At 52.2% G+C, this 25,433-nt stretch overlaps 10 protein-coding genes across 10 annotated transcripts; 4 read left to right on the forward strand and 6 right to left on the reverse strand.

Moving 5' to 3' along the window:
- The first annotated feature begins 1 nt into the window (after position 1).
- Positions 2 to 1,349, forward strand: EDD37DRAFT_507415 (dolichol-phosphate mannosyltransferase). The gene is made up of 2 exons (XM_062813565.1): positions 2 to 305; positions 377 to 1,349. Exons 1-2 carry the CDS (start codon positions 205 to 207, stop codon positions 1,008 to 1,010), a joined length of 735 nt encoding a protein of 244 aa, XP_062668023.1. The 5' UTR covers positions 2 to 204; the 3' UTR covers positions 1,011 to 1,349.
- Positions 1,350 to 2,051: 702 nt separating this feature from the next.
- EDD37DRAFT_507417 (uncharacterized protein) lies at positions 2,052 to 4,429 on the forward strand. Its single transcript, XM_062813566.1, has 4 exons — positions 2,052 to 2,442; positions 2,511 to 2,527; positions 2,706 to 4,198; positions 4,251 to 4,429. Exons 1-4 carry the CDS (start codon positions 2,243 to 2,245, stop codon positions 4,344 to 4,346), a joined length of 1,806 nt encoding a protein of 601 aa, XP_062668024.1. The 5' UTR covers positions 2,052 to 2,242; the 3' UTR covers positions 4,347 to 4,429.
- An 82-nt stretch (positions 4,430 to 4,511) lies between these two features.
- On the reverse strand, positions 4,512 to 6,227 carry EDD37DRAFT_652486 (ceramide glucosyltransferase; the record flags this gene model as incomplete). Its single annotated transcript, XM_062818456.1, has 2 exons — positions 4,512 to 6,087; positions 6,145 to 6,227. 2 exons carry the CDS (start codon positions 6,225 to 6,227, stop codon positions 4,512 to 4,514), a joined length of 1,659 nt encoding a protein of 552 aa, XP_062668025.1.
- A 114-nt stretch (positions 6,228 to 6,341) lies between these two features.
- EDD37DRAFT_637160 (uncharacterized protein) lies at positions 6,342 to 7,563 on the reverse strand. The gene is made up of 2 exons (XM_062817029.1): positions 7,349 to 7,563; positions 6,342 to 7,284 (listed from the first exon to the last, which is right to left on the reverse strand). Exons 1-2 carry the CDS (start codon positions 7,351 to 7,353, stop codon positions 6,507 to 6,509), a joined length of 783 nt encoding a protein of 260 aa, XP_062668026.1. The 5' UTR covers positions 7,354 to 7,563; the 3' UTR covers positions 6,342 to 6,506.
- Positions 7,564 to 7,709: 146 nt separating this feature from the next.
- EDD37DRAFT_507626 (histone acetylation protein-domain-containing protein) lies at positions 7,710 to 9,574 on the forward strand. Its single transcript, XM_062813568.1, has one exon. The coding sequence runs from the start codon at positions 7,796 to 7,798 to the stop codon at positions 9,389 to 9,391; it is 1,596 nt and encodes a 531-aa protein (XP_062668027.1). The 5' UTR covers positions 7,710 to 7,795; the 3' UTR covers positions 9,392 to 9,574.
- A 497-nt stretch (positions 9,575 to 10,071) lies between these two features.
- On the forward strand, positions 10,072 to 12,399 carry EDD37DRAFT_507632 (aspartic peptidase domain-containing protein). The gene is made up of 2 exons (XM_062813569.1): positions 10,072 to 10,450; positions 10,500 to 12,399. The coding sequence occupies exons 1-2, from the start codon at positions 10,161 to 10,163 to the stop codon at positions 12,274 to 12,276; spliced, it is 2,067 nt and encodes a 688-aa protein (XP_062668028.1). The 5' UTR covers positions 10,072 to 10,160; the 3' UTR covers positions 12,277 to 12,399.
- Positions 12,400 to 12,430: 31 nt separating this feature from the next.
- Positions 12,431 to 13,409, reverse strand: EDD37DRAFT_507640 (ankyrin repeat-containing domain protein). Its single transcript, XM_062813570.1, has 2 exons — positions 12,929 to 13,409; positions 12,431 to 12,760 (listed from the first exon to the last, which is right to left on the reverse strand). The coding sequence occupies exons 1-2, from the start codon at positions 13,258 to 13,260 to the stop codon at positions 12,586 to 12,588; spliced, it is 507 nt and encodes a 168-aa protein (XP_062668029.1). The 5' UTR covers positions 13,261 to 13,409; the 3' UTR covers positions 12,431 to 12,585.
- An 800-nt stretch (positions 13,410 to 14,209) lies between these two features.
- On the reverse strand, positions 14,210 to 16,625 carry EDD37DRAFT_507703 (cell wall glucanase). The gene is made up of 3 exons (XM_062813573.1): positions 16,475 to 16,625; positions 15,797 to 16,257; positions 14,210 to 15,745 (listed from the first exon to the last, which is right to left on the reverse strand). The coding sequence occupies exons 1-3, from the start codon at positions 16,501 to 16,503 to the stop codon at positions 14,514 to 14,516; spliced, it is 1,722 nt and encodes a 573-aa protein (XP_062668030.1). The 5' UTR covers positions 16,504 to 16,625; the 3' UTR covers positions 14,210 to 14,513.
- Positions 16,626 to 18,797: 2,172 nt separating this feature from the next.
- Positions 18,798 to 24,080, reverse strand: EDD37DRAFT_507687 (uncharacterized protein). The gene is made up of 3 exons (XM_062813572.1): positions 23,581 to 24,080; positions 19,501 to 23,488; positions 18,798 to 19,450 (listed from the first exon to the last, which is right to left on the reverse strand). The coding sequence occupies exons 1-3, from the start codon at positions 23,670 to 23,672 to the stop codon at positions 18,947 to 18,949; spliced, it is 4,584 nt and encodes a 1,527-aa protein (XP_062668031.1). The 5' UTR covers positions 23,673 to 24,080; the 3' UTR covers positions 18,798 to 18,946.
- Positions 23,955 to 25,432, reverse strand: EDD37DRAFT_507736 (uncharacterized protein). Its single transcript, XM_062813574.1, has 3 exons — positions 25,121 to 25,432; positions 24,528 to 25,021; positions 23,955 to 24,466 (listed from the first exon to the last, which is right to left on the reverse strand). Exons 1-3 carry the CDS (start codon positions 25,239 to 25,241, stop codon positions 24,203 to 24,205), a joined length of 879 nt encoding a protein of 292 aa, XP_062668032.1. The 5' UTR covers positions 25,242 to 25,432; the 3' UTR covers positions 23,955 to 24,202.
- Position 25,433: the final 1 nt, after the last annotated feature.

A 25,433-nucleotide genomic window follows, 5' to 3' on the forward strand; every position in this document is an offset into this window, starting at 1 on the left:
ACCAGGAAGCGAGGGTCACCTCTTTGCGGAGAATAAGTGGGTGGACGGCTAAACCTCGGTACGTTGACGGGTCCGTCGCGCATTGAACAGTTTGTCGCGTTTACTCGCGCAGTTCTGGCCAGGTTGGAACTTTTTGGTTCGGTGTGCACTTCGAGTTCTTGAACACCTCAACCGAGTCCTCAAGTCAAGTCACAGGTCGCAGCCATGGCTTCCAAAGACAAGTACTCGGTCATTCTACCCACCTACAATGAGCGGCAAAATCTGCCCGTGCTGGTGCAGATGCTCTCCGAAGTGTTTACCAAAGAGTATGTGCAGCACGACAAAATGTTCCCTTGCTCGGACAATATTCTAACATGTTCTCCTCGAATTTACACAGGAAGTTGAATTGGGAAGTCATAATCGTGGATGATGCCTCGCCAGATGGCACTCTCGAACGAGCGAAAGAACTACAGAAGTCGTTTGGATCAGATCACATCGTCCTAAAACCACGAGCAGGCAAACTGGGTCTGGGCACTGCCTATGTCCACGGCTTGCAGTTTGTGAAGGGCAACTTCGTCATAATCATGGACGCCGACTTTTCACACCACCCAAAGTTCATCCCCGAGTTCATCAAGGTTCAAAAGCAGACGGGCGCGGACATTGTCACTGGCACTAGATACAGGTCAAAACCTGGTCTTATCGGTGGTGTTTACGGTTGGGATGCGAAGAGGAAGTTGACGAGCCAGGGTGCCAACATTCTTGCGGATTTCTTGCTAAACCCGGGCGTCAGTGACCTCACTGGTTCGTTCAGACTATACAAGAAAGAGGCACTTTCAAGTGTTATCTCGAAGACGCAGTCAAAAGGCTATACCTTTCAAATGGAGATGATGGTCCGCGCGAAGGCCATGGGCCTACACGTCGAGGAATGTCCCATCACATTTGTGGACAGAGTGTACGGTGAAAGCAAGCTGGGCGGAGAAGAGATTGTGGAATATCTCAAGGGATTACTGTGGCTATGGTGGACTGTCTAGTTTCGGAGGATATGTAAGGACTTAAAGAGCGGAATCGGCGTTCACGGCATGGCAGGAGTTGGAATGTCCCGCACAGTCCTCTGGATGCATATCTTTGCTGGTTACTTTTCATCTTCATCAAGCTCGCTATCATTGTGGAAAATGACAATGCCGAACAGCGAGCAACAACCGTGGACTACTGCTCCCCGCACCGAACAGGCCATGCTGGGGCAGTCTTTCGTCAAGTGCTTTCGCGTTTGATACCTCTTTCGGGATTCGCTAGGCCACTTCGCCGAGTACGAGAATGACAACCTGGAAACAACGGCAATCGTAGGGACGTATATTGTCTGACTGATACCAACCACAAATGGTACCTAAGCATCTGAACCGGTGGAACAGCTGCCGTTGCTTCGTAAGCTGGTCAAAAAGCAGACGGCCACTGATCGTGGGGTAGGTCGTGGCATGATGGCATCATCAACATCGACACTGGCGAAGTGACGCACCTCTCATATACACGGTACCCTTGAAAAGATGCAGGGTGTCAAATCAGTCTTAGGCTGTGACTGTAGGGCTGCATCCGCACCGGGCCAAATACATGTATTCCGTCCTTCACCTTATCATTCTGCCGCATTTTAAAGCACCGCGCAATGTGCTGAAAAGGTTTCACGGGCGGCCTGGAAGCATATAACAGCTCATGGCATGCGGGCGTCCGCCGTCCAGAGATGCAGACCAAGAATATCTGCTGCGCCCTGTCAAGTCGGTGAACTTTTCCTGGCCCTTTCGATGGAAGCCAAGCCGGAACTGAAACGGATAGTATATATCAGCTTTCTCCAATTACTAAGGGGTTTCAGAAGTGCAATCTTGTCGTGAATCGATCGAACGGTTAGGCCTGACTCGTCATCGTACAGCGGTCAGCCAGCTCTACCAGAGTGAGAAACTCAAAGAATCAGAGCTGAAGACGACAGCTGAACCTCGTCTCCACTAATCCACGTCGACGGTCAATTCCAACTCGCCATTGACTCGTGGAGAGGCCTGACTTGATTTAATGGCTCGTTTTGGCTTTCAAAGCACGGCCGAACAATAATAAGTCAGTATTCTGCGAAGAGCGTCACCGCTAATCATCATCACTGTTGTCGTGTACTTTTGTGAGATACTTGGTGCAGACACTGTCGACTTCAACTCAACTCCGAGAATCTGATCTAAGCTCGGTCAGCCCTTTACCTCGCCCAGATGTGCCATCCACATTCTGCGACATGGTTAATGGAGCCTTTGTGCTGGCAGATAGGACTTCACCCTATACATCAGCTGCGAGGCCGGTGACGGGACGGATAGAGGGGAAGGGGAACGTGATCAATGTCTCCAACGAGGTCGCCGGACGCGACGCGAGAGAAAGGTCGCCAACACGACTGAAAAGGAGCCATAACAAGGTGCGCAGCGGCTGCCTGACTTGCAGGTGCGACCACCAGAGAGTCAGGACGACTCCAGCTTAATTGATGCAGATGCTAACCTTTGTACTGACAGGCGTCGAAGAGTCAAGTGTACGTTGGTGCCCCGGTCCAAGTCATCATCACAATCCATGGCACTCCGTTCAGTTGCCTCCTAAACTCAACCCATGGAGTGACCACGCTCGCTGTCAACCAAATTCCCCTCCTGCTTCCATTTCGTTGTCCTCCAATGTGGCACATTGCTGACTTCGGTCTACCTTATCCCTTGTAGGTGACGAAACCCACCCTCATTGCCAGCGCTGTGCAAAAGCTGGCCGGTTCTGCGAAGGATATGCTCAACCCAAAACATGGCTTTTTGAACCTGCAAACAACACCCCTCCCAGCTCCGAAGTCGTGTCCTGCTTGAACACGACAAATGCTATACACTTCTTCGAAGACTCCGAGCTCAACAGACCCACCCAATACTTCCTTGCATGCACTGCTCCTGCTGTGGCTGGATTCTTCTCAGAGATGATGGAGTCGTTGAACGACGACAGAGCCATGGTGTCATACTCTACAACACAGGCATGGACGTTCTGGAATAAATTGGTTGTACAAGCCAGTGAGACGAATGCCTCCATTCGTCACAGCTTAGCAGCCATTAGCAGCCTACATGAATGGCTCGAAGTTACCAAGCGCAACCCGTGGCAGAATCACTCCTTCACGCTGCATTACACCAATGCCATTACCGAGATCAACAAGAACCAAGGAAAGATTCCTGTCGAGATCCTCCTCATAGCCTGCGTCCTCTTCGCACATTGCGACTTCTTGATGGGCGCTGCCGGTGCTGGGATGAAGCATCTCAAGTCGGGCTACATGATCATGTCTGAAAGTCGAAAGAAACAAGTCCAGCTTCCTATCGAAGTACGAGAATTGATAGAGCCAATGATAGCAGGGTTCATGGCAAAGTCGGCAAATTACAGACTGACAGATAGTGCAGCAACAAAGAGCGAGACAGTGGAAGCAACCGGCCCTTCTCTGCCGCAGATGCCAAAAGTCTTTCAAGATCTCAATCAAGCCAATAAACATCTCCTAGAGGCAGTCTACTCGGTATTGAAGTTGGAACTGCGTCAGCCGCATGATCTGGCTGCCATGGCTCCCAATGTGCGAAAGTATGTCACCGATTGGGCCACTGCATTCGACCGCTGGAAGTCAACCTACGAGCTTGATGATCCCCTCCTGAAGGATTGGCAGTTATTGCTTCAGGCTCATCATCGCATGGCCTTCCTGATCCTCAAGACGCTTCCTCCTGAGAACGACCAAGGCTACACTCGGGCAGCCGCGGATTTCCGGATCATGTTCGCCCAGCTACGGACGTTTTTGCGCGCCGGCTACACGGAACTCGACCCGAAACACAGTGGCGACCTTGTTCTCAAAGTTCATATGGGATTTATCGCACCATTGTTCTTTATCGCCACGAAATGCCGGGTGCAGGAGATCCGGCATGGCGCGCTCGAAGCGCTGAAAGACCTGAAAGTCGTTGAAGGACATTGGAACAGCTGCGTGGCGTACGCCATCGCAAAGACGGCCAGCGAAATCGATGACAGACTCAACGAGACCAATCCGTCAAAGACAATTCGCATCAAGCTCGACAGAGTGGACCGTTTGAAGGACGGCACCATGACAATGACATATCGTAAGGTATATGGACATGTTTCTTCTGACGAAGTTGAGTCGAAAATCATCACCGAACCGGCGTGCCATCACGAGGTGAATATGCAATGGGTATGTATGCTTTGAACCTCAATGTTGCTGGCTTGCTGACCATACGTTTTAGCCTGCGGTTCGCGTCGTCCGACTTCATGGGTTTCAAGCCTCGGTCAAGCCACGGAAGCTGCATTGTAATTGTCGCTTCACGAAGACCACAAGATGAACCACGGAGGGACTAATTTACGGTCTTTTCGACAGGGCTATGCGTAGGGCAAATCATCTGTACAACCTGGAGGATCTACCCCAATGGGGTTCGCTTGGTCTCTTCGCTATACTGGACCGTCTGTACATATTTTGAGCACGACACTATACAGATCCTATTACGAATCTACTCAGTTCTAGCTTTCCCGTCAACATATGCGTCGCCGTTTGCACGACCATTGCCTTGCCCCAAACGTGAAATGCCGTTGCTATTCTCATGAGACTCTCGTATCTCGTGCACTTTCATATCCAGTCCGACCCAAAACCGACGGTCTCGCCAAGTCACAGTCGCGCCGCCCCAGATGGCCCACGTCCAGACCGGCAGGGCAAGTGCTTCCCGGCCCAGCCATGCATATAGCCAGGTCTTGAACGACCGCCTGGCTTGTATCAAGGATTGATTCAACGGCGTTGCAAACTCAGGAATGTTCGCTTCGTCCTTCGCAGCCTCGATTGTACGCCCAGAGTGCAAGAGCAGATAGACTGTCCAATCGACAGCAGCCCAGACGCAGATACTGACGAGCCACCAGACACAAAACCACGTCCATGTCTCTCCGAAGATCGCCCGCGTCGATTGGCACGTAGTCAAGCCAAAGGCACCGTATGCGGAGCACAAGAAGCTTTCTGTGCCGGGCTCGACGAGCGTGGCGGTCGGGACAGTGAACTTGCGCACGCGTAACCACCGCACCCGTCGGGCGACGTAATTGGCGACGGTCATGCCGGAGACAGGCTGGATCGCTAGATCGCCGAGGACGAGGGCGTGATTGCGCATTCGTTTTGGCCAGCCCGGCAGGGACGGGACTTTGGATTTCCAAAGCATGTCGCCTATCAGATGGTCTTCGCAGATGTTGCGGGAGAAGTAGTCGATGCCTGTGCTTGTCTCTCGGGGTGGATCCTCGGCTTTCTTTCGGAACTCCAGGCGGGCTCGTTCAGAGGTCAGGCGGTCGAGGTGCGAGCGACGGAACATGTTGGATTTGCCGACGATGCAAGGGGCGACGGCGACCATGTTGATTGCGACATACATCTTTGCGTGGGCGGATGAGAGAAATAGTTCTTCTAGACGGCCGCCGTAGCGATTGATGTTTCGCGTTAGAGCTGTCGAGCGGACTAGGGATGATTGCGACAAGTCGGTTGAGGATGTCTCGTCGTAGGCTGAGGAGTCTGTTCGTTTGCGCCCGATCGAGTAGTTGTCTACGTCGACTGAGATGGGGAGGTGGTGGACGAGTTTGTAGGGTGTTGCGGACTTGTCGGTGGACGTGAATCCGCAGAGCCGATCAACCATGCGGCCACAGATTCCTGGGCCGACCCAGACGTTGCAGTCTATGATCCAGATCAGGTCGCCTTTCGCTTCGCGGTACGCTCGACTCATGTTCCTGATCTTGGGGTTGGGGCCCAGGTGCGCCCTGTAGCGATCCTGGTCGGAGGCTTCATTGTCCTCCTGTTCGATGTAGATTCTCGCATCGTGGTCCGGGTGGTCTTTGACGACGGCCTCAATGGTTTTGTATGCGGTATCTGAGCGCGACGCCACGCAAAAGTACACTGTTATCCTGTCCCGGGGATAGTCCTGTTGGAACGTCGAGGCGAGACATTCGTAGAGGTAGGGCTCGATGCCCTTGCATGGGCGGATGACGGTGACATGTGGGATGTCCTGGCTTGGTTTTGCAAGAACGGCCGCTCGAGCAGGCGCACGACGATAGTGTATGAAGCTGTGGGCTGGGTTAATACTGCTTCAAAGTCTTAAATTCGTTTTAGGGAGTAGTTACAGGTAAACGTATCCGATTGTGCAGACGCAGGCTATGAAGATATACCAGGCGATGCAGACTCTTGCGATGATCTCGGTGTACATGAGTACAGCATGACTGAGAGGCGGAAGGACTGGAGATCAATAGGCAAAGGAGTGTGAGACTCTCGAAAAAGTTGACTTTTGAAGAAATGGACAGTGTTCGCCAGAAAATCAAAGGTGGGATGTTTCGCAAGGCTCGCATTTTTGGGCACAGCCTTGCGCATGCGGATCTTTACATGTAATTGCAATTATGGCGGCGCTCTGGGGCTCTCTACCTCTACCAGTACTCATAGAGCAGACCTTCCTTTCCAATCTGGTATTCTCCCTACGATTGGCATATTATCAATCCCTTAGCCATGCGCGGCGTTTCTCTTCTTTCTTTTCTCTTCGCTTCTCCTTGAACGCTTTCAACTCGGTCTTGGTCAACTTTTTGTTTGCCCGTTCCGCTCGTAAACTCCTGCCGTCATGAGTGTTTGCCGCCGCGTCCACGTCAAAGAAAGCATTCATTTGCCGTCGACTCTTCTGCTCGTCGCTGAATTTTTCTGGATTCAAATCTGCAGCCTGCCATTTGCCCGTGAACCGATTGAAATGTCCGGTTGCGGCGTACGCTTCCGCCGGGTCCGTTCCTGGGGCAGCACCCACAGCATTTGTCTCTTCTTGAGTCTCGTAGACCTTTGCATAGTCGGCATTTGGGTCGTAGTCGCCATGAATTGCTGGATCATATCCGCCAACCTTTCTCGCTGGCGGAGCGTTGGTAGGAGGTTCTAACCTGTCGTGGTTCGCAACACCAGGCGGGCCTGCTTGCTGCGCATCTGGTATCCTTGGATTGTCCCACTGCGAGAGTTGTGTAAACCGGTTGTAGAAGTAGAACGCTTGAGCTCCGTCATCCCATACTGGATCCCAACCATCATCCACAGGTATGAACGGAGGCGCTTCCTCTGGCAGTGGCGGAGGCTCTTCATTTCGCGGTAGAGGAGGTGCTGCTGTTTCTTTGTTGTCTGTCACGGGTTTTGTTGAAGTGGATGGGGAAGCGGCACGGTCACTGATTTCGCCATCTTCGGTATAAGGAGAGTCGTCACCGTCGCGTTGCTGCGAGGTTGAACGTGGTGCATCATCGGGACTGGTCATAGACATCACGATTAGCAAAGATGGAAGGAAAGCAAAATGGCCTGGTGGTCAGCTACAGCATAATGATATGATCACACGGCAAGAAGGTGTACTCAGTCAAGACGGAGGTGCCCTTTCTGCGACAAAGCCTTGGTGGCACAGAAGATCATGAAGCGTGTATGTTCACACGGACCTCAGTTGAGAACAACAGATTCAGCGGTGGCAGACTGAAAATCGCATATAGTGGTGACAGAATAATCTATTCTCAGAATGGTTTCAGAGTCCTGAAGAAGGTCATTTTGACGGAAAAGCGCAGTGATTCTCGATTTTCCATTAGACTGACATGATTGGCCAAGACAAATCCCGAATCTGGTCTAGTTCGAATTCTCACTCCTGACAATCTGAGCGCGTCAAGGTGACTACTACTATGGTCCATTTCTTTCATCAGATCAATCTGATTACCACTGACCACTTCTCAACTATGACTTCGTATTTCCTCTCATAGACTAGCCAATCATGCCGTCATGGCTTCGGCTTCCTCGTTACAGGCGCGCCTTTCCGCTGCCCTTCCACAAGGAGTAGACGTGGTCGCGTATCATATTTCCACTCCCCCTACCTCGGCAAGCGCGCTTTTCGCACCAGTGCCAGGGCAAAGTGAAGAGACGACACACTGTGAATCACATTTCCTGGCAATCTCGTCGCCTCAGCGTGATGATGTCAAAGAAGTCATCGTCTTTGCCATCGAGATCCTGATCTTCACAACTCAGAGTCTCACCACATTATTTGTCTCAAAGGCCGACTCTGCGGGGTTCTCGTCACGCTTGAATGCACCGAGACAATCTCCATCGGTTGTTGCAGCCATTACAGCCACCTTCATAGAGTATCTGCTGGGACCGAGACTAAGTACAACCCGAGTGATCCTGTCACTCTTTGCACGCTCACAGAATCAATACCTCTTTCCTGGAAGCATTGAGAACGCGGGAAAACATGTTCTCGACGATTGTCAGCTAATCAAGTGGTGGTGCCGAGTGACCGATAGAGTCTTGCGGCTGTATAGCGACAAAACTGATCCACCCTTCAGATCTACCGCACATCTTGTGGTTCCTGGATGCGACAAAGCAGAGACAAGAGCTTTCTTTCCAGCATCAAGCCGGCAAGACTTGCCCTCGGACCCGGTATGGATCAACTCTTACCCAGTCGAGCTGCTGGTTGCAGACACATCAAGACCTCCAAGGCACTTAGTTCCTCGCCTCCCAGATGATCCAAAATCTCGATTCCTGGATGATCTGGACGGGGATTTTATGGATGATGGTGGACGTTGGCGAAGTGTTAAGAACCTCGATCAATTCTGGGAGATGATGTCCTATCGACAGGAATGCTCGGCAGGCAGGCTCGTTGGGTTTTTGTGGCTTGTGTTTTCACAAGGACAGACTAGTCACGCGTCTCTGGCTGATCTTGATCAAGCAAGCTACATGGGAAATACTGTAGCTGCTCTTGCCCAGGAGAGTCTGCCTACTCCCGGTAATTCTCAACTAGGTGAGGATGGCGATCTACCAGTCCAGCCACAACCATTGTCCGAATTGGAGATGATTGGTGAGCTCACCTCGCCCCCTTCATCATCGCCCCTTGAAAGGGTGCATGAAGAACTGCGAAATGGCTCGGCTGAAGAAAGCACTGCACGAGCCTCATCGATTTTGGCGGGAGCGGCGACGAACAGAGAGCCGTCCCAAGAGCTCAGCCAGCAGTATCAGGAAACTCAAGGTGAACTTGTCCTTGACGCGGCCCAGTACCTGACATTGATGGATCACCTCCTCCAGACTGATTTTGCTGGGGAAGAACTAGCAGCTGCGAATACCAAGAGTTGGATTCAGAAGGCTTTGGAACTGTCGAGCATTCCCAGGTTCGGCATACCCATACGTGGACGGTATGTCGTGGCCGAATCTGGCGGGCTTGAGAAGTCAGCCTTACCTCAAGTCAACGTCCTGACAGGTATCCGGAAAAAGAGGAAAGCCGAAGCAGTGGACGATGGTACGGCAGCACTGGACACGACGCCAAACCCTTCCGCACCGGCTGTCAATACACTTGCCGCTGGTTTGCTTCGGAAGAAGCCCAGAAGTTGAACATTTACACGTCAAAAGATTTCAGATACCCAGATCTCGGCGCAATCGAACTACACAGCGACCAGAACCATCCTCATTGGATAGCAGGATGCATTGCAAGGTTTGCCAGGAAATCCTGAAGACATTTTTGGATATGGGCATGGCGGCAGTTTACATGAATCTGGAGCCGTTTGTACTGCCTAACGATATGAATGGCTGCTGCACGTCATTTGACTAGCCATTCAGAAGCCAGATCAACCCTTTCAGACATCCCTGTTTTGCTATTCCCATTGGCCGTTTACTTGGCCTATACTGCGGCCGGCGCCAAGCTCTTTAACGATTGGGTCTCGACACGCGCCGGGCATAGTATGGCATATTGCGGTTTTCTAATTTTGGTCTAACACCCATCCCTCGGCCAGAATTTGGCCATCTCTTTCCAAACAATATGCCTGGGCGACCTTGGAAAGGCCCGATGCAATTGTCAAATATGGATATCTTATGTTTCCATGCCTCCGCACACAGCGTCTGTCGGTGCCCACTCGTTTCAGGATATGCTCATCGCCACGCAGAGTGGCCCGGCTGACCACAGCAGAGTTTGAAGTTGCCGACATGCTTCATGACCATAGCAATTTCTCATGTACAACTTCCTACGCTGTGCTTTCACTTATCTGCTCATCAGGTCTGGACCATTTCATTTCATCTCCTGTCCCATCTACTCCTAGACTTTCCTCGGTGAGATTTTGTGCATAGTCAATTCGTGCTGAGCATCAGACTGTTTCCTTACTCTACGATGGCGACTCTAGCTGGACTGGTGCTGCTTGCATCGGCTGTCGTGGCAAACAATTGCAGCATTCAACCTGTCTACGTCGATTTTCACAATAGGGCCGTTGACGGAGGCATAACCTTTCAATATGGCCTCTTCACGGGCATCGGAAGCCCAATATCGCAGAACCTCTCTTCGTGGCCATCATTATCAAACAATGAGACGTCGGTGGGAAGTCTTGACTACTGCAGCACAAGTCCTTTCCAGAACTGTGTCAATCAAAGTCATGGCTTTTATTCACCCGACCTTTCCCAAACGTAAGACTCTCTTAACACTTCGGTATAATGGTTTGTTGACTGCCTCCAGATACTCGTCAGCATCATCATACAAAACTCTAGACAACCTCGGATCCATACCTGCCACCATCCTAGAGACGGCCTACGATACTTTCAATCTCTTCACACACTATTTCGACCCTTCGCCGCCCAATCTTACAACGATCTCACAATTCCCCCTTACAGTGCTGTCCAACTACTCCGCGAATGCCTCACCATGGTTTGGTCCAGCGGGCCTTCTCGGACTCGGCCCTTCAAGTGTACTACTTCAACGCTTATACGATATGAACCTAATCTCCTCCCGGTCATTCGGTCTGTACATGGGAACAGCCTATCAACAAGCGAACGGAGCGATGAACGGGTCATTGACATTGGGCGGCTATGACTCGGGTCGCTTCGACGGCGACGTATACAACTATACAATCAGCAGTGCAAACTCCGACGGAGCTAACAGCCCGTTCAAAGTCACTATTGCACAAATGACCTTGACCACTGCCGACGGTAACGCGACGGAATTCTCCAACCAGTTCGACGCGTACATCACCACATCACAATATGCGCTCACCCTTCCATCTGCTATAACCCAGCAATTCGCAGATTCGACCGGCGCCACAGCCTCGAATGACGGGCTCGATGTCCTCCAACTTCCCTCCGGCTTCGATGCCACCCTAACCATCACTCTTGCCGGCGGCTTCAATGTGACCTACGACGCTCAATGGCTCCGCAATGTCTCCAACAACTCGCCCATATCAGCCGCTCCCATCTCTTCCACCAGCACCAACGCAACTTCAAGCCCGGCGAACCTCCTTGGTACCGCATTTCTATCCTCAATCTACTTCATGGCAAATTACGACTCCCACCCGCCCCAATTCCAGCTCGCATCCGCCCTCACAGACGCGCAGTTCGTCCAAACCCAAACGCTCTGCCCAGACACAGTCCCCACGCCGGCACCAACAACGAATATCTCGTCATTCACCCGCGCAGGCCTCACTGGCGCCATCATCGGCGGTGTAATAGGAGGCATGGGCCTGACCTTTGTCTTCTGGTATACCCTCCGCAGATGCTACCAGCGCCGGGAACGCCGTCGTGTGGAAGCCCAATCAAGAAACCAAGACCTCGATGGGACGATCTCAGTTCGTCCGAAGAGCGATGGCAACAGCAGCGATCGAACTAGCAGCGAAATGACCACCTTCGCATTCGACTTCAATTCGTCCACGCATCAAGCATACCAGAACTATCTGCGTAATAAATCCCAGGGTCATGATGGGCAGCGCCAGCTACGAAGTCCACCGCTAGAATTGAAACAGCAATCACAGCAACAACAATATCGCTTGTCTTCAGCAGACAGTCTGAACGCTTCGGCGGCCCGCGCACAAGAGTATCTCCGCTCCGTTGACGACGCGTATATGAACGTCCCTCCTATCACGCCTGCTACGGGAGTCCCCTTGCTCCAGTCTCAGCAGAAGCCCGCGCGGTCGTCAAGCATATATTCGCACACAACCACTGTTTCGTCCTTTGTGCAAGTGCAGCCTCAACTGCAGGTACAGTCGCAGGCTTCTCAACCACAGTCACAATCATACCTATTCCCGTCGACAACAGAGACTGCATCGACGCGGACAAGCCACGAGTCTGCCCGCCGGCAGGAATTTGGTTTGAACGTGCAGACTGAGTTTGCTCCGCCACCTAAGATGGCCGCACTGACGAAAAAGTCATCACCCAAGTCTGATAAACTTGCGCGCAAGACCATTGGCAACGGTGGAAAGAAGCAGAGTATGCTGAGGAAGGTCTTTCCGCCGCCGGGGTCGTGATGCTTACGGACATGGGTGTCACGGCGGTAAGTGGGATTTTGACGGTAGATCATTCCCACCGGCATCTCGGCTAGGTCTCTTTGAGAACATACTTGGAGCATACACGATTTTAGATTGGGACTTCTTGCGTATTGGGGGAGGTGCATCCACAGGGATTCTACGGGTCGTTTTGTGACTCGATATTGGATAGTACCACGTCAAATGGGTTCCTTGGACTGCTCCTTTGGTAGATAATCTGACCTAGCCATGGCCTTTCCATGTCCACTCATGACTGGCATTGTCAAACACAGTGGACTTCTGCACCATGACCTAGATTCCATGAAGATTCAGACAGCGGCCTTCGGGTCTGCAACCTGGTATATCTATGCTAGTGGTGCTGAAGGTTTTGTAAACGTTCAGAGCCGATCCTTCCGACAGTCGACGACGTAGATACAGAGAACTTCGGACAGATACCGACCGACTATGTTTTTTCGAAACCCAACTGCTCCGTCAATCAGGCAGCGCCACCGCTCTCGAAAGCGGCTCGCTCGGCGAAACTCGAGGGTCACGCTTCCTTATCATCTCCGCAACAGCCTTATGACCCGCTTGAACAGCCACTTCGTGAGCAGTGACGCCGCGGTCATTTTTAATATCCGTCCTGATGTCTGGGTGCTCCAAGAGCAGTTTAACGATATCTTCTTGGCCATGGCTATATCTCGAATATTTGGCTGCAGCATGCAATGCCGTATTGAGCTCGCCATCCTGCACATTGATTGCCAAGTCTTTCCGCGCTAGTACCAGGCTCACAATGTCTGCAAACCCAGTCATGACTGCGAAATGCAATGCGGTCTTGGAGTGTTCATCTTTGATATTGATGTAAACGTCATCCCGGGCCACCAGCAGACTCACGAGCTTTCCAACTCCTGTTTGGACTGCGTAATGCAATGCCGTGCGGGAGGATTTGTCTTTGATATTGAGTTCCACATCTTTCCGCGCGAGCAGCATTTCCACGACGCTCTCGTTGCATCCTATTACCGCTTCTTGTAAAGGGGTGAAATCCTTATGAAAGGCAGCATCGTAGGTTTGACCATTCACGTCTATCTCAGGATGCTCCAGGAGCAGACAGATAACAGCATTTCGGCGAAATACAATAGCTGTCCCTAGTGCCGTCGTAGGTATCGAAAGAGCTGTAGCTGCAGCGTTTACTTCAATGTGAGGATGTGCAAGTAGCGTTTTGACCACGGCTTCGTGTCCGTATTGGCAGGCGATGTGAAGAACTCTGCTGCCGCGGCCATCCGCGACATTCACGTTGGCGTTCGCTTTCGACAGTAGTAGCTCCACAATCCGCACGCAACCGGACGCTGCTGCATTCGCGAGAGACGTTCCACAGTCACATCCACAGACACCTTAACCGCAACCGCAACCTCAATCTCAACCTCATGCCACAGAGCAGACAAAACCTGTGACACCACCACCGTTGGCGCCGCCGTCGGTGCATCCATAGGCGCTGGCCTATTAGGTGCTCTGGCATTGTTCGTCACGGAGCGAAAGCGACGGATTCGCGCCGAGAAACGGTCGGCATCCGTACATCCACGGCTTTCAAACACTGCTGAGCCGTTGGGCTTTTCGCAGCCAGAGAAGCAGGGTCGCTATTAACCAGTAGCGCACGAGATGGGATCGCACAGCCAGATACATGAGGCAGACAGCCCAGCGCCTGTGGGCTATAAGCAGTATATAAGCAATGCGTCTTGTTGAGTGCCTCCGGGTTCACCTTGAGAAGGATCAGATAGACCAGTCGATGGAGGTTCGGGATGGAACAATCTGATGCGCATGATGTGGCCAGGCGAGCTGAATAACTGAATGCTTAAGCATGAGTACACCAGTAACACTACCTAGCCATAGTACCACACATCATCACAGTCAGTCAACATTACTAAAACAGGCATCGAATCAATGTTTGCATACTTTTAACGTTGCTTCATTCATCTTTAGTCGCTATACATAAGTCTTAAGACACGCAATTGTTTTGAATATTTATACATGAATCGGGGAAGAAATCTCAAAATGAATAATCAACATCGTTAGAAAAATGCCGAAGTAAACAGCATCCGATACCACGCAGGGCGTAACATCATCAACTGCACTCCAAGTTACGTGTCGCTTGCTTGCATGCATTCTTGCTCGGGGCTGCCTCCTACAGAAAGCGTACCTGACGCGCCCCCTTTTCTTCGGCCAACACACTCACTCACTCCTCAAACCTAAAACACGTCGGCACAACCCCAGTATTGTTCGACGCCAAACTCGCCAGCCTCCTTCCACGGCTCATCCTCGTAGCTCAAAAAGGAGACGACGGCACCGACAGCCGACTGAATGCCCTTGAGCGCAGTCTTCTGGTTCTCGACGCTAGGGCATGCGGCGCCATTGCACTCTCCGGCATGAGGCCAGCCAGACTCCAAGACATAAACAGTCTTGTCCGAGCAGATGGTGTTGAGGATGTCAATCTCAGACTGGATGAACGCGCCAGCCCCGTCGGCAGTGACATCGGCGTTGAAGAAAGCGTACAAGTTAGCGCCGACGACGTCGACGACAGCGCAGAACTCGGACGCCGCGGACGTCTCTTGCCAAGTGGACAGAGGCTCGGTCAATGTCACAAGACCGGTGTATCCGCCGGCCTTGAATGCAGTGGCACTGCTGGACACGAAGGCCGCGAGCTCAGAGGCCGTGCAGTAGCCGTTGAAGACGGCCTCGTTACCGACGACGATCAACTCGACGAGATCAAACTCGCCCCAGGCGACGATGTCGCTGATTTGTCCTTCCGCTCCAGAAATGCCGGTGGAAGAAATCCAGACACCGAGGATGAGCTTGAGGCCGTTGGTGCGGGCGGCGGTGCCGATGTTCTCGAGGGAGCTGCAGTCAGTGCTGTAGATACGGACAGATGAGAATCCCTTCTCGGCAATGACGGCAAGATCCGAGGCGACGGTGCTGGCGTCCTTGCAGCCACCGGACGAGGTGTATGGTGAGTATGTCAAGGCCCAGGAGTTGCCGTTGGCGGAGATGCCGGTAGCGCCGGTGGAGCTAGACTTGGCGGAAGAGCTGGTGGTCGAGGCAGATGCCGTGCTGGATGAGGCGGATCCCCATGCCCAGCTACCACTGACGCTGGCGGTGGTGGTAGTAACGGCTGCGGGGGTGGTAGTTGAGGTGCTGGATGAAGCTGATCCCCAGGCCCAGCCACCCTCGACGCTGGTGGTAGTGGTTGTAGCGATTGTCGAGGTGCTAGTGGAGGTGCTGGATGAGGCGGATCCCCAGGCCCAGCCATCTTCGACACTGGTGGTGGTCGTAGAGGCGGTCGAGGTGCTGCTGGTGGAAGCCGAAGCCGAGGTCGTAGTCCAGGCCCAGGCTGGGGTAGACGATGTGGTGCTGGAGGTGGTGGCTACGGCAACAGGCTTGGTGGTCGAAGTGGTTGTGTTGGCCACGGCAGGTGTTGGGTACCCTGAACATTGTTAGTTGATGGCACAATTTGTCAGGAGATACAAGGACTTACAGGTTGGTGCACCGTACGATGTCAGGATTTCGACGAGGCACACGGCAGAAGCAGAAGCGGCACCAAGAGGCACCACGGTCTCACTGATGACACTGATCGCAGCGACTGGAGTAGAGCTGCCAGCACTGGTCGCAGCGACAGGGGTGGAGGAAGACGTGCCATCGGTCCAGTCCGCCCAGGTGCTTGATCCACTGGAAGACGATACACTGGAGGTCGACAAAGCCGAAATGTATTTGGTCTTTGTCAGGGTTGATTCCAGCGAGATTGTGACAGTGGTTTCACCGTCAGTCCAATCGCTCCATGTCTCAGCGGCGGTGGTGCTAGTCGCAGGGTCCGTGGTTGACCAGTCTCCCCAAACCTCGGTAGAGGTGCTGCTAGAGCCTGCGGCACTGCTCGTGGTCGTGGAACCGGCTGGGTGGTGGTGGGTTGATGTAGATGTAGTCGTAGTCCAATCAACCCATGGATCAGCCGGAGTAGTGGTGGTCGAAGTGGTCGTAGTCCAATCGACCCAGGGATCAGCTGGGGTAGTAGTGGTCGAAGTAGTGGTTGTCCAGTCAGCCCACGGGTCAGTAGGTGTCGTGGTCGTGGTGGTCGTGGTCCAATCACCCCAGACTTCCTCGGTGCTTGAGCTGGCCGAGGTAGTGTCACCCTTGGGGTGCTTCTTGCTCGTAGTAGTGCTGGCCTTGGTGGTAGTGGTGGTTCCCCATGCGCCCCAGCCGCTGGTCGTGGTCGTGGTGGTCTCCGCGGCTACAGGCTTCGTGGTGGTCGTGGTGGTAGAAGCAGAAGTCGTATTCCAGTCGCCCCAGGCGTCGTCGCGAGCAACATTTTCGTGAAGCTGCGCATGCTTATGCTTGATATGGCTCGTGGCGGAAACAGATCCGATAACAGCTGCACCAGCAGCGACGATTGCAACAGCTCTCATGATGACAAGTCCTTCTTCTTCGATGCGATACTATTGATTATTGAGAATCTCCTGCTCGATATATTTCCGGATTTTGTCGATATGCTGTGTTTTGTCCAAGAACGAATGCCCGCGAAAAGAGTGGCGCGGTAGTGGGAGAATGGAAAGTTGAAAGTTGGAAGGCAAAGCACTCAAAGAGTCGAATTCACCATGCGTCCAGCCTTGCGGAAGATGAAAAAGAGGTTGCGAACGACGTGCAAGGTGCATATAACTTAGCTTTGGGCACGGATGCAACTCAGACCTGGGGATCCGCTTGCGTGAGAGTGCATGACCCGCCATCAGAAACCACCCCCACAACACGGCGCTAAAAGAAATACGAAGACTCTAAACACCAAGGACTGCCTCGACTGACCGTTGCACTTTAACTTCGCCTGTTCAACTTCCGGAAAGGTGGGATCTCATAGCGAGCTCGAAACGGCATAGTGCGGAATTCGTTGTTTGCCAATATACTTAGGGGGTCTTTAGTCCAGCATCGGTTGGATGAATCATGATGCAAGGTCTGGACGGCGAATACTGATCAAAACAACCGAAAGATGGCCTGGATCATTGCCCAATGCTATTCATGGACCTTGGATCGTCCTCATCAGCTTGTAAAAATGCTCCCAGAACGGCCGTTAGTTCATCATGACAGTCAAGGTATGGCCATGCCCACGATCACCAACATCAACTCCCTGACTGGTGGATCTGACAGGGGTAGACATTATTTCGTACTGTACGAGTAGGTTCATCACCCTCTTGAAAGTCTTGGACAGGGGGCGATTTGGGAGAGATTGAGGTGTGTGAAACAACCTATTTGCAAGCCACTTGAGAAAGAGGTGTTCGTCCAACAAGCCACGCAGAATGGAGGGCACGGGGGTATCTGCCCAATGAGGAAAGCCGGAGCAGCAGCGATTGGATCAACTGTTTGCTCTCTTCTCTAGCATGAAAAGTTGGACTCGCCAACGTAAGTGGTTGCAAAGTGGGAGAAGGAGGATGAAGTGGGATCAAAGTGGAAAAGGGGCCAACACCCGGAGATTTAACAAAGTCGACACCAAACCCCAACGAGTAAAGTGGAAAAGCTTGAATTGACACCATTAAGATTGCCTCTGTTTCTCTGTTTTCGCGTCTCCATCTTCTCTCCTCCATAGACTCCTTTTGATGAAAACCCTCCAGTTGCATCGTAACCATGACAATAATCTGGTCTACCATGGTCCAGTAGCCTCGTCAGATAATGGGGGCTATCCATTCTTTTTATTCCAGTATCACACGCAGCGAGATTGACGTCGTGCTTGCATACCACCTCCACCACTTTTGTCATTGAACCGTCCTCCGCGCCTATCCCGTTGGCTCATTCCTTGGTACACTCAAAGTACATCGCTGCCGACCCGCTGCTTTGCAATTTCCCGGGTTGCTTAATGCTTACTCTCTCATATTGAGGAATTCTCTCGGATCTCTCCCGTCTCTGCGATCGAGGCATGTAGCGGGTAATCGCGGTAGACTTGGCGGTCACGTCTTGCGAGACGATGAAATAATTCTCTCATCGAGCCCTGATGCTTGAATAGATTCACGTTCATACTGCGGCTGGACTGGGTCGCGCTGATTGGGTCGTCGTCATGCTGCAAACAAATCAAAAATGATCGGCAAAACACGTAATAAGCACACAGGTACGGAGGAGCGTCTTCGATGTCAAAGTTGTGAGCATCGAAGATCCCAAACCTCGGCTGTTATTCCCTCAAGGTTCAGCCCTGCGCACAGCCGATATACGTACAGATATCAAGTAGACAGCCTTGACACTGTCACTATAATCAGGGTTTTTAAAATTCACGTACCCGATGTCATTCATCGTGGTAAAAGCTCTGTTCGCTTTCATATCGATAATTATGGCATATGTCAAAATGTCACCTTACGATAGGCGACACATCCAGAATGAGGCTCTTTTCACTCCGTCCCAGCCTGTACAGGGTACCTCCAGTCTGCGCCGTTTTGGGATCCGCTCACGGCAAGAAGCTGTCACCTCATGCCACCGAAACGCCGACACATCGATTCCGAATTGTTGTTTGATGGTTCGTCCTTCTTCAATGTCATAGCTATCTCAAGTCCTTCGCAGCGATGACTGTTGCGCAAAATAGTCGCTCCCGAGTGCCGGCCTGGCCGGGTCCAACCGTGATACAACATGGAACCTCCGGCCAGCATCATTATGACCCATGTGGTCACTCATCAACCGTAGAAAATCCTTCCCTAACACCCTTCTCCCAGGCAGCTTTCCTGCGCTCGACATCCTCTGCTCGTTGATCTTTCATCCAGGCTGTATTACGTACGAACTTCTCTCGGTACTTTTCACTCTCCTCGATCTTTCCGGCTTCGTACCGTTTGCCGTTGGATGCGTCCACTGGGTGTTGACGGGCAAAACCATATTGATCCTTCAATATAAGCTTGTAAGTTTCCGGGCTGATGAACGCTGTCTGCTCGTCTATGTGTTCAAGATCGCCAAACACTTCTTGGTAAGCAGATTCGATGTTGGCATTCTGTGGTGCAATATTGCGCTGTAGGAGAGCCTTTCGCATTCTGGATTGCTCCACTCCTTCGGTGGCGTCAGTCATGGTGTACGACGCAACATAGTACTGCCAACGAGCTTCGTCCGACAGCGCATCACTATCGAAGGTCGCATCTTCTGCCGGGAAAAGACGAATGGTACACCGCCGAACGTCAGGCGTCTGCAAATCGTCAGTCAATGCTTCCGCGGCACAGGGATAAAGTCACTTACATAGCTGATACGGTAGACCTCGCCGTCCTTGGACAACCGTTCAACCTGCTTGCGGTATTGGATCTCCTGTTTTCTCGTAGTCTCTCCACGCTCCCTATCTCGCATAAAGAGATTCGTGATCTCAACGCTTTTGTCCTTCGCGTCGCCGCCGAGAATGGTCATCACAAATCGTAAGACTGCTGCAACGAGTTTGTCGATGGTGTAAAGTTGCCACCCGGTCTTGTTGTAATAACGGCGCAACGTCTCCTCCAGGTGATTCAGATCGCCGTGACCCATGAGAATCTCTTCACACATTTGTAGTATCTGACTGTAGTAGCTTTGTTTTCCGTCGGTACTCGCGAAGAAGTCGTCAGGACCCTTGTCGATCATTCGAAGGTCGATCGCCGGCTTCATCTTTGCTCCGACGCCTTTGTATCTTGCAATAGCCTCCTGCACATTCGCCTCGTTGAGCTTGATGGCAAGTACTCGAGAGTACATCGTCTCAAAGAGCCGGAAGAAGCAATAGATGTTAGCATTTGCGTAAAGATTAAAGGTCGTATGTGAATATGGTTCATCCATCGCAAGATGTCGTGCAGAGGAGTCGTGATTGGAAACGTTGATCCATGGGCGTTGTGGCGTATCATCGATTTCTGAGACTGCAATGTCTTCGTCCAGCTCCATCTCGCTCCCGGCTCCCGGCATGGGTGTCGATTCTTTGCTTGCAGATGCCACGCTGTCTTCCTTGCCGTGTCTCCGTTCAAGTGCCATCCTTCTAAGCCAGTCCGATTTGCGTTGGGTTTTGCTTTTTGTGGGTGGATGAGCATCACTCTCATGGCCATCGAGACCATCATCTGGATCTTGGTTCCTCAAGGCCTCCGTACCAACCTGTTCGTGGAATGTCTCGGCATCAAGTCCGAAGAAGCGTATGACAAAGTCTGTGAACCATGCCCGGACCTTATCTCGTTCGCTTCCATTATATTGGCCACGATCAGACTCGAGGCAAACAAGTATCAAGCGCGTCACGTCTGCAACCACATCCAGATCGCTAAAGACATATTCGAGTTGATGCTTTTTCGAAGCGATGCCATTTTCCCGATTCTTTTTCGCTTCTTCGTACTTGGCCTGAATCTCGCTCGTCAATGTCTTCGGCTGAAAAATCTTTTTGTCGTGGTTTTTGACGTTGAGCCCTTGGTGATCAAGACTCTTCCAAAATTGTCTGTGTATTTGATCACGCCACACCTTTTCCCATTCGCGCTGAACCTGCTTCCATTCTTCAAGCTTTTGCTTGAGCCTTGAGAGGACAATGGGCAGCACGGCCACAGGACGCGCATACATTTCTTCGAGGACGCGAGCTCCGGTTTCTCGGCCATAGACTTTCATGATGATACGTTTAGGAATGGCTTCGCTAGCACCACCCAAGCCGGGTTGTAAGGTGAACCCCGCTCTGTCCGCGTCATTCATTACAAAAACCTGCTGAACTATGGGTTCCATGAGTTGGATAGTCCGCTGACATGATTCGATGTGGAAGTCGTAGTCATGTCGTTCTTCTTCGATGCGGTGTAGAGCCTCTTCGTATTGGTTCTTACGATGGGCAACGAAGCCAGAGTCTTCCGAGGCCCAGGTTGGGTGAGAAGCCCAAACATCGTTGAGGACCTCGTAACACATACCATCGCGCCCTTTGCAAGGCTTGTCTTGATCCCGCTTTGGTAGATGACGATAGCTAGGACCAAGAGCACGACAATGTGACAGATTGACACGGCCGGGATCAGGTCGGATACGTGCCTCAACCACCTCCTCCTGATCTTCAATATCGAGCCACTCTTTGAAGTACTTCATGAGGTCCGGACTACCCCCAATGAAAGAACCAACTCTGTCAACCAAGGTGTACTTGTCAATCAGATCTTGACTGAAAAGATTGAGGAGTTTCATGAATTCAGCGTAGCTGGCACGATTGCCGATCTGCTTCTTAGCCCTATCGAAGAAGCCAAGCTCTTCCTGAGTAGTAGAGAGATTGGGGAAAGGCGGCAAGGGCTCCGGCAACTGAGGGACGAGTGTCGGCGAGGTGACCACCGCATCCGAAGGGGGTTGACGCTGCGATGCGATTTTGGGGCGTTTGTTAGCATTTCCGACTTGGACCTGCCCAGCTCGAGGACCTTGTGAAAGATTGGCGTCGGCAGCCGACTGTGTAGAAGCTTGGTTTACAAGAGTGGCACCCGGCCCTCCTCTGCGCTTCTTGTTGTCTTTGCTGGTGCTTGGAGGATCGAACTGACCCATAGGCGGCATCTTCGAAGTAGGCCGTGGTGTCTGAGCCTGAGGTAGTGAACCAGAAGTGTAGCCTGATTCACCACGCACGTTACTCGTCTGATCTTCCTGGGCCATTGCTTTTGCAGCTTGCGCTTTGCCCTGCGCCGCAGACTCTGGAAGGAACTGTTTGAAATCGTCAAGCAGATCCGGTGCCGAGATGAAGAGTTGAGTGACTTGAGCATAGACGTCCTGAATCGGTTTCGATTCTCGTTGGTAGGTCTGCAGGATCTCAAGGAATTGCTTGTAGATCTCGGGTTGCTGTGCGAAGCGGTTCTTGATTTTATTCACGTAGCTGATAGCATGATTGAATTCGACAGGCCCGCCGCGCTTCAATTCACCTAAGGACGAGTTGCCGGAAAATGAACCACCTTGCTGGTTATAAGGCCCATTCTGACCAGGACCGGGAGAGACGGCCAGAGCTGGTCTTGTTGCGCCATTTGTGACAGCAGTCACTGCATTTTGCAGTGTTGAGACGCCACGTTGATCCTGTTGGCCTAGGACACTCAGAGCTTCCTCCATGGGTCTCTCAGACTGTGCAGGCTTGAATCCGGCCAGTTCGGCAGGCCTTGCCTCGGGAGATGCACCCAGTGGCTGTCCCCAGCCATGTCGACTCTCAAAGGGGTCTTGTCGCCCTGATGTTAGAGCATTGACCTGGCTCATTCCCGCAGGTTCAAATTGAGTGCGGCCTCGATTCTGCAGGGACTGTGTCATTGTACCACTCGGTGTTGTCACCCTGATAGCATCCGGATTGTCGTCTGTACCACATTCGATACGGTATCCTGGCGGGAGAAATGTATTGAATCCTTGGATCAAGGCCGGATGGCCATTGAAGAGGTTTGAAACTCGTTCAATGACCCCGGGTGTGTCGATCGCCTGGCTTTTGAAATCTTTCATGATGTCCAAAAATCGGTTGTATACATCAGGCTGGTCGCTGAAGCGCACCTTTACTTGGTCGAGATAGCTAAGGGCATCGTTTAGTATAGGCTGTTGGCCGTGCGCAAGCTGAGCCGGAGCCGGCATCGGTGACGGGCCTGGCATGAAGGCCTGACCTTGTTGCGGCGGAGGCCCACCGACTTGCTGATGCATGAATTGGGAAGGGCGTTGGGATTCATGTTGTGATGGGCCACCAAAAAGAGAGTTTCCAGATGATGGCGGAGGCCCAGTATGTGGCACTGAGCCAGCACCGCCATTCGCAAGCAGGCCATTTGGCCCATGGATCGAGTTTTGAATCTTCGAGGCCACTGGCTGATGAATGGGAATTGAGGCATGACTCTGGACCGGGCGTTGCTGCTGGTGATCTTGGTGCATACGCTCCATTTGATCTCGCTCACGAGCTTCTCGTTCCCGTTCCCGCATGATCATTTCGTCCCGTTGTCTTTGAAGTTCTCTATCTCTCATGTCTCTTTCTCTCATTTCATGTTCCCTCATCTCGCGCTCACGCAGCTCTCTCATTTCTCGTTCACGTCCGAGATACGGAGGCGAGTGTTGAGGTAAGGGATGCCCCAACGATCCCATCGGATGACCTTGGGACTGAGGAGGAGGTGGCTGGGTGTTGTACTGATGTTGTTGCTGGTGATTAGGAGGGCCTTGTGTCAGATCTGCGATGGAAAGACTGTGGCTTCCAGAAGGCTGAGAGTGGTGTTGATGAAATGAGGCAGGAGGAGGAGGCAGGACATGTGCCTGAGGTTGTGGAGGACCAGTTGGTCTGCATCACATTGAGAGTTAGCAGAAAATTCAATGTTGTGTTGAAGGAAAGTGAAAAGGTGTGCGCGCTGGTCGAGAGGGAAGAGTACTTACCCATAGTTTTGGAAAGGTCTACCTTGCGGCTGTGGTTCGCCCTGAGGTGGTCCTCCGGGACCGCGCCAGTGGTCGCCAGGGTTTTGATTCATCTCAACGGTACTGATGGCGAAGTAATCTGGTCGATATTGGGTCAAAGAATGGTTGCTAATCGGATCACGCGTGTGAAAGTCTCATAGTCGCATTTGGTGTTGATGTCGCGCGAACCTTGCAGCAGAAAAGGTAGATGAGTAACAAAAGTTCTGGAACGAAAAATAGCTGGTCCAAGTAGAACACCAGCAGTAGATCTAAGCCGCGAACAAACGGGACCTTCCACACCTGCTGTGACTTGTGTTGATGAGGAACGAGTAATGCTAACGAATTCACCTTGGGGAAAACCTCCAGCTAGGGGTTCGGGTTCACACGCAAGCAAAAGGCATGACGAGCCCTTGTCGGTCAAGTTGCCTGTATCGACCAAGTGGCTTCTCCACCAACTCTAAAACTTGTGCCTTGAAGGGATCAGCTAAATAACTAACGCTATGCAGCTAGTCCGATATTCGACCTCGGGGATCGATTCTTGAGTTCTGTGGTACTCTTGTGTATATCCATGGATCCGTGGAGCTGAGGATCTGGATAACTCAGATCAGAAGAACTTGCTGGCCAAGCTCATCAATCCTGACGAGCCACCGCCACCACCTCCCTGACTCTTCATGAACATCTGGAGCGCCATTTTGCCTGCCGAGTTGATGGCCGATTGCTTGTCTGTACCTCCCGTCACGTTGCCTTGACTGCTCTGCTGATCGAACAGTTTGGAAGCTTCCTGCATTGCCATAGATACCATCTGGTTTTGTCCGCCAGAGCCGCTGCTCGAACCACCGCCACCTTGGAACATCTTCAGTGCTTGCATCTATACATCGGTCAATATACTTTCACATCAGTGCATGTTTGGATCGGAAAGGGATGCATACCGCTGCGCCTGCACCTAGGCTGTTGGCATCATGTTGTTGTCCGCCTCCACCTTGCTGATAGAGTTGCTGGTGACTCTGCTGAAGTCGGCTTTCGTCCAAACCCTCTGACTGAATGCTGCTTTGGTTGTTGCCGAGATATGACATGGCCTGGCCGTACATACCGGCATCTTGAGAGTTGCCGTGTCGCTGGGTATGTTGCATGACTTCGTCCTGGTTGAAGCCGGCAGAACCGCCTCCATAGCCACCACTTTGCTGTCCGTAGCCACCATCACCACCACCACCACCACCTCCATAACCACCACCGTAACCACCACTTTCTTGGCCATATCCACCACCACCACCACCACCTTGGCCTCCACCGTAACCACCACCTTGACCACCTCCTCCGTAACCGCCACCTTGGCCTCCGCCATAGCCACCTTGACCGCCGCCAAATCCACCTTCCTCTTCGCGTCGACCATGATGGTGGCGTCCTTCTTCACCGCCGAAGCCACCTCCTTGGCCGCCCTCGAAGCCACCTGGAGGACCACCAAATCCACCTTCTTCCTCGCGTCGACCATGATGGTGGCGTGGTTCCTCACCGCCGAAGCCACCTCCTTGACCACCACCGAAGCCGCCGCCCCCTCCACCGTAGCCGCCGCGTTGTTGGCCTTGATCGTTATAGTTGTCACCACCACGTCCACCACCACCGTATTCGTCTCGTCCGTAAGACATGATGAGTTGTTGTAATTGATTTGTACGGACTCGAGGTGTTTCAATTCTCGAGCGTAGTGAGAGTCAGGATGATATATGTCCTGAGGGAAGCAAACGAAATGAAAGTAAGTGAATCACGGTTTTATTGCCGTCACTTATTATGAGCGAAGTGAAGCTGGTCATCAAGTCTCTTGCGCAATCGACGTCATCAGG

Source organism: Exophiala viscosa, assembly GCF_022695815.1.
Source record: "Exophiala viscosa unplaced genomic scaffold EDD37scaffold_9, whole genome shotgun sequence".
Taxonomy (NCBI): domain Eukaryota; kingdom Fungi; phylum Ascomycota; class Eurotiomycetes; order Chaetothyriales; family Herpotrichiellaceae; genus Exophiala; species Exophiala viscosa.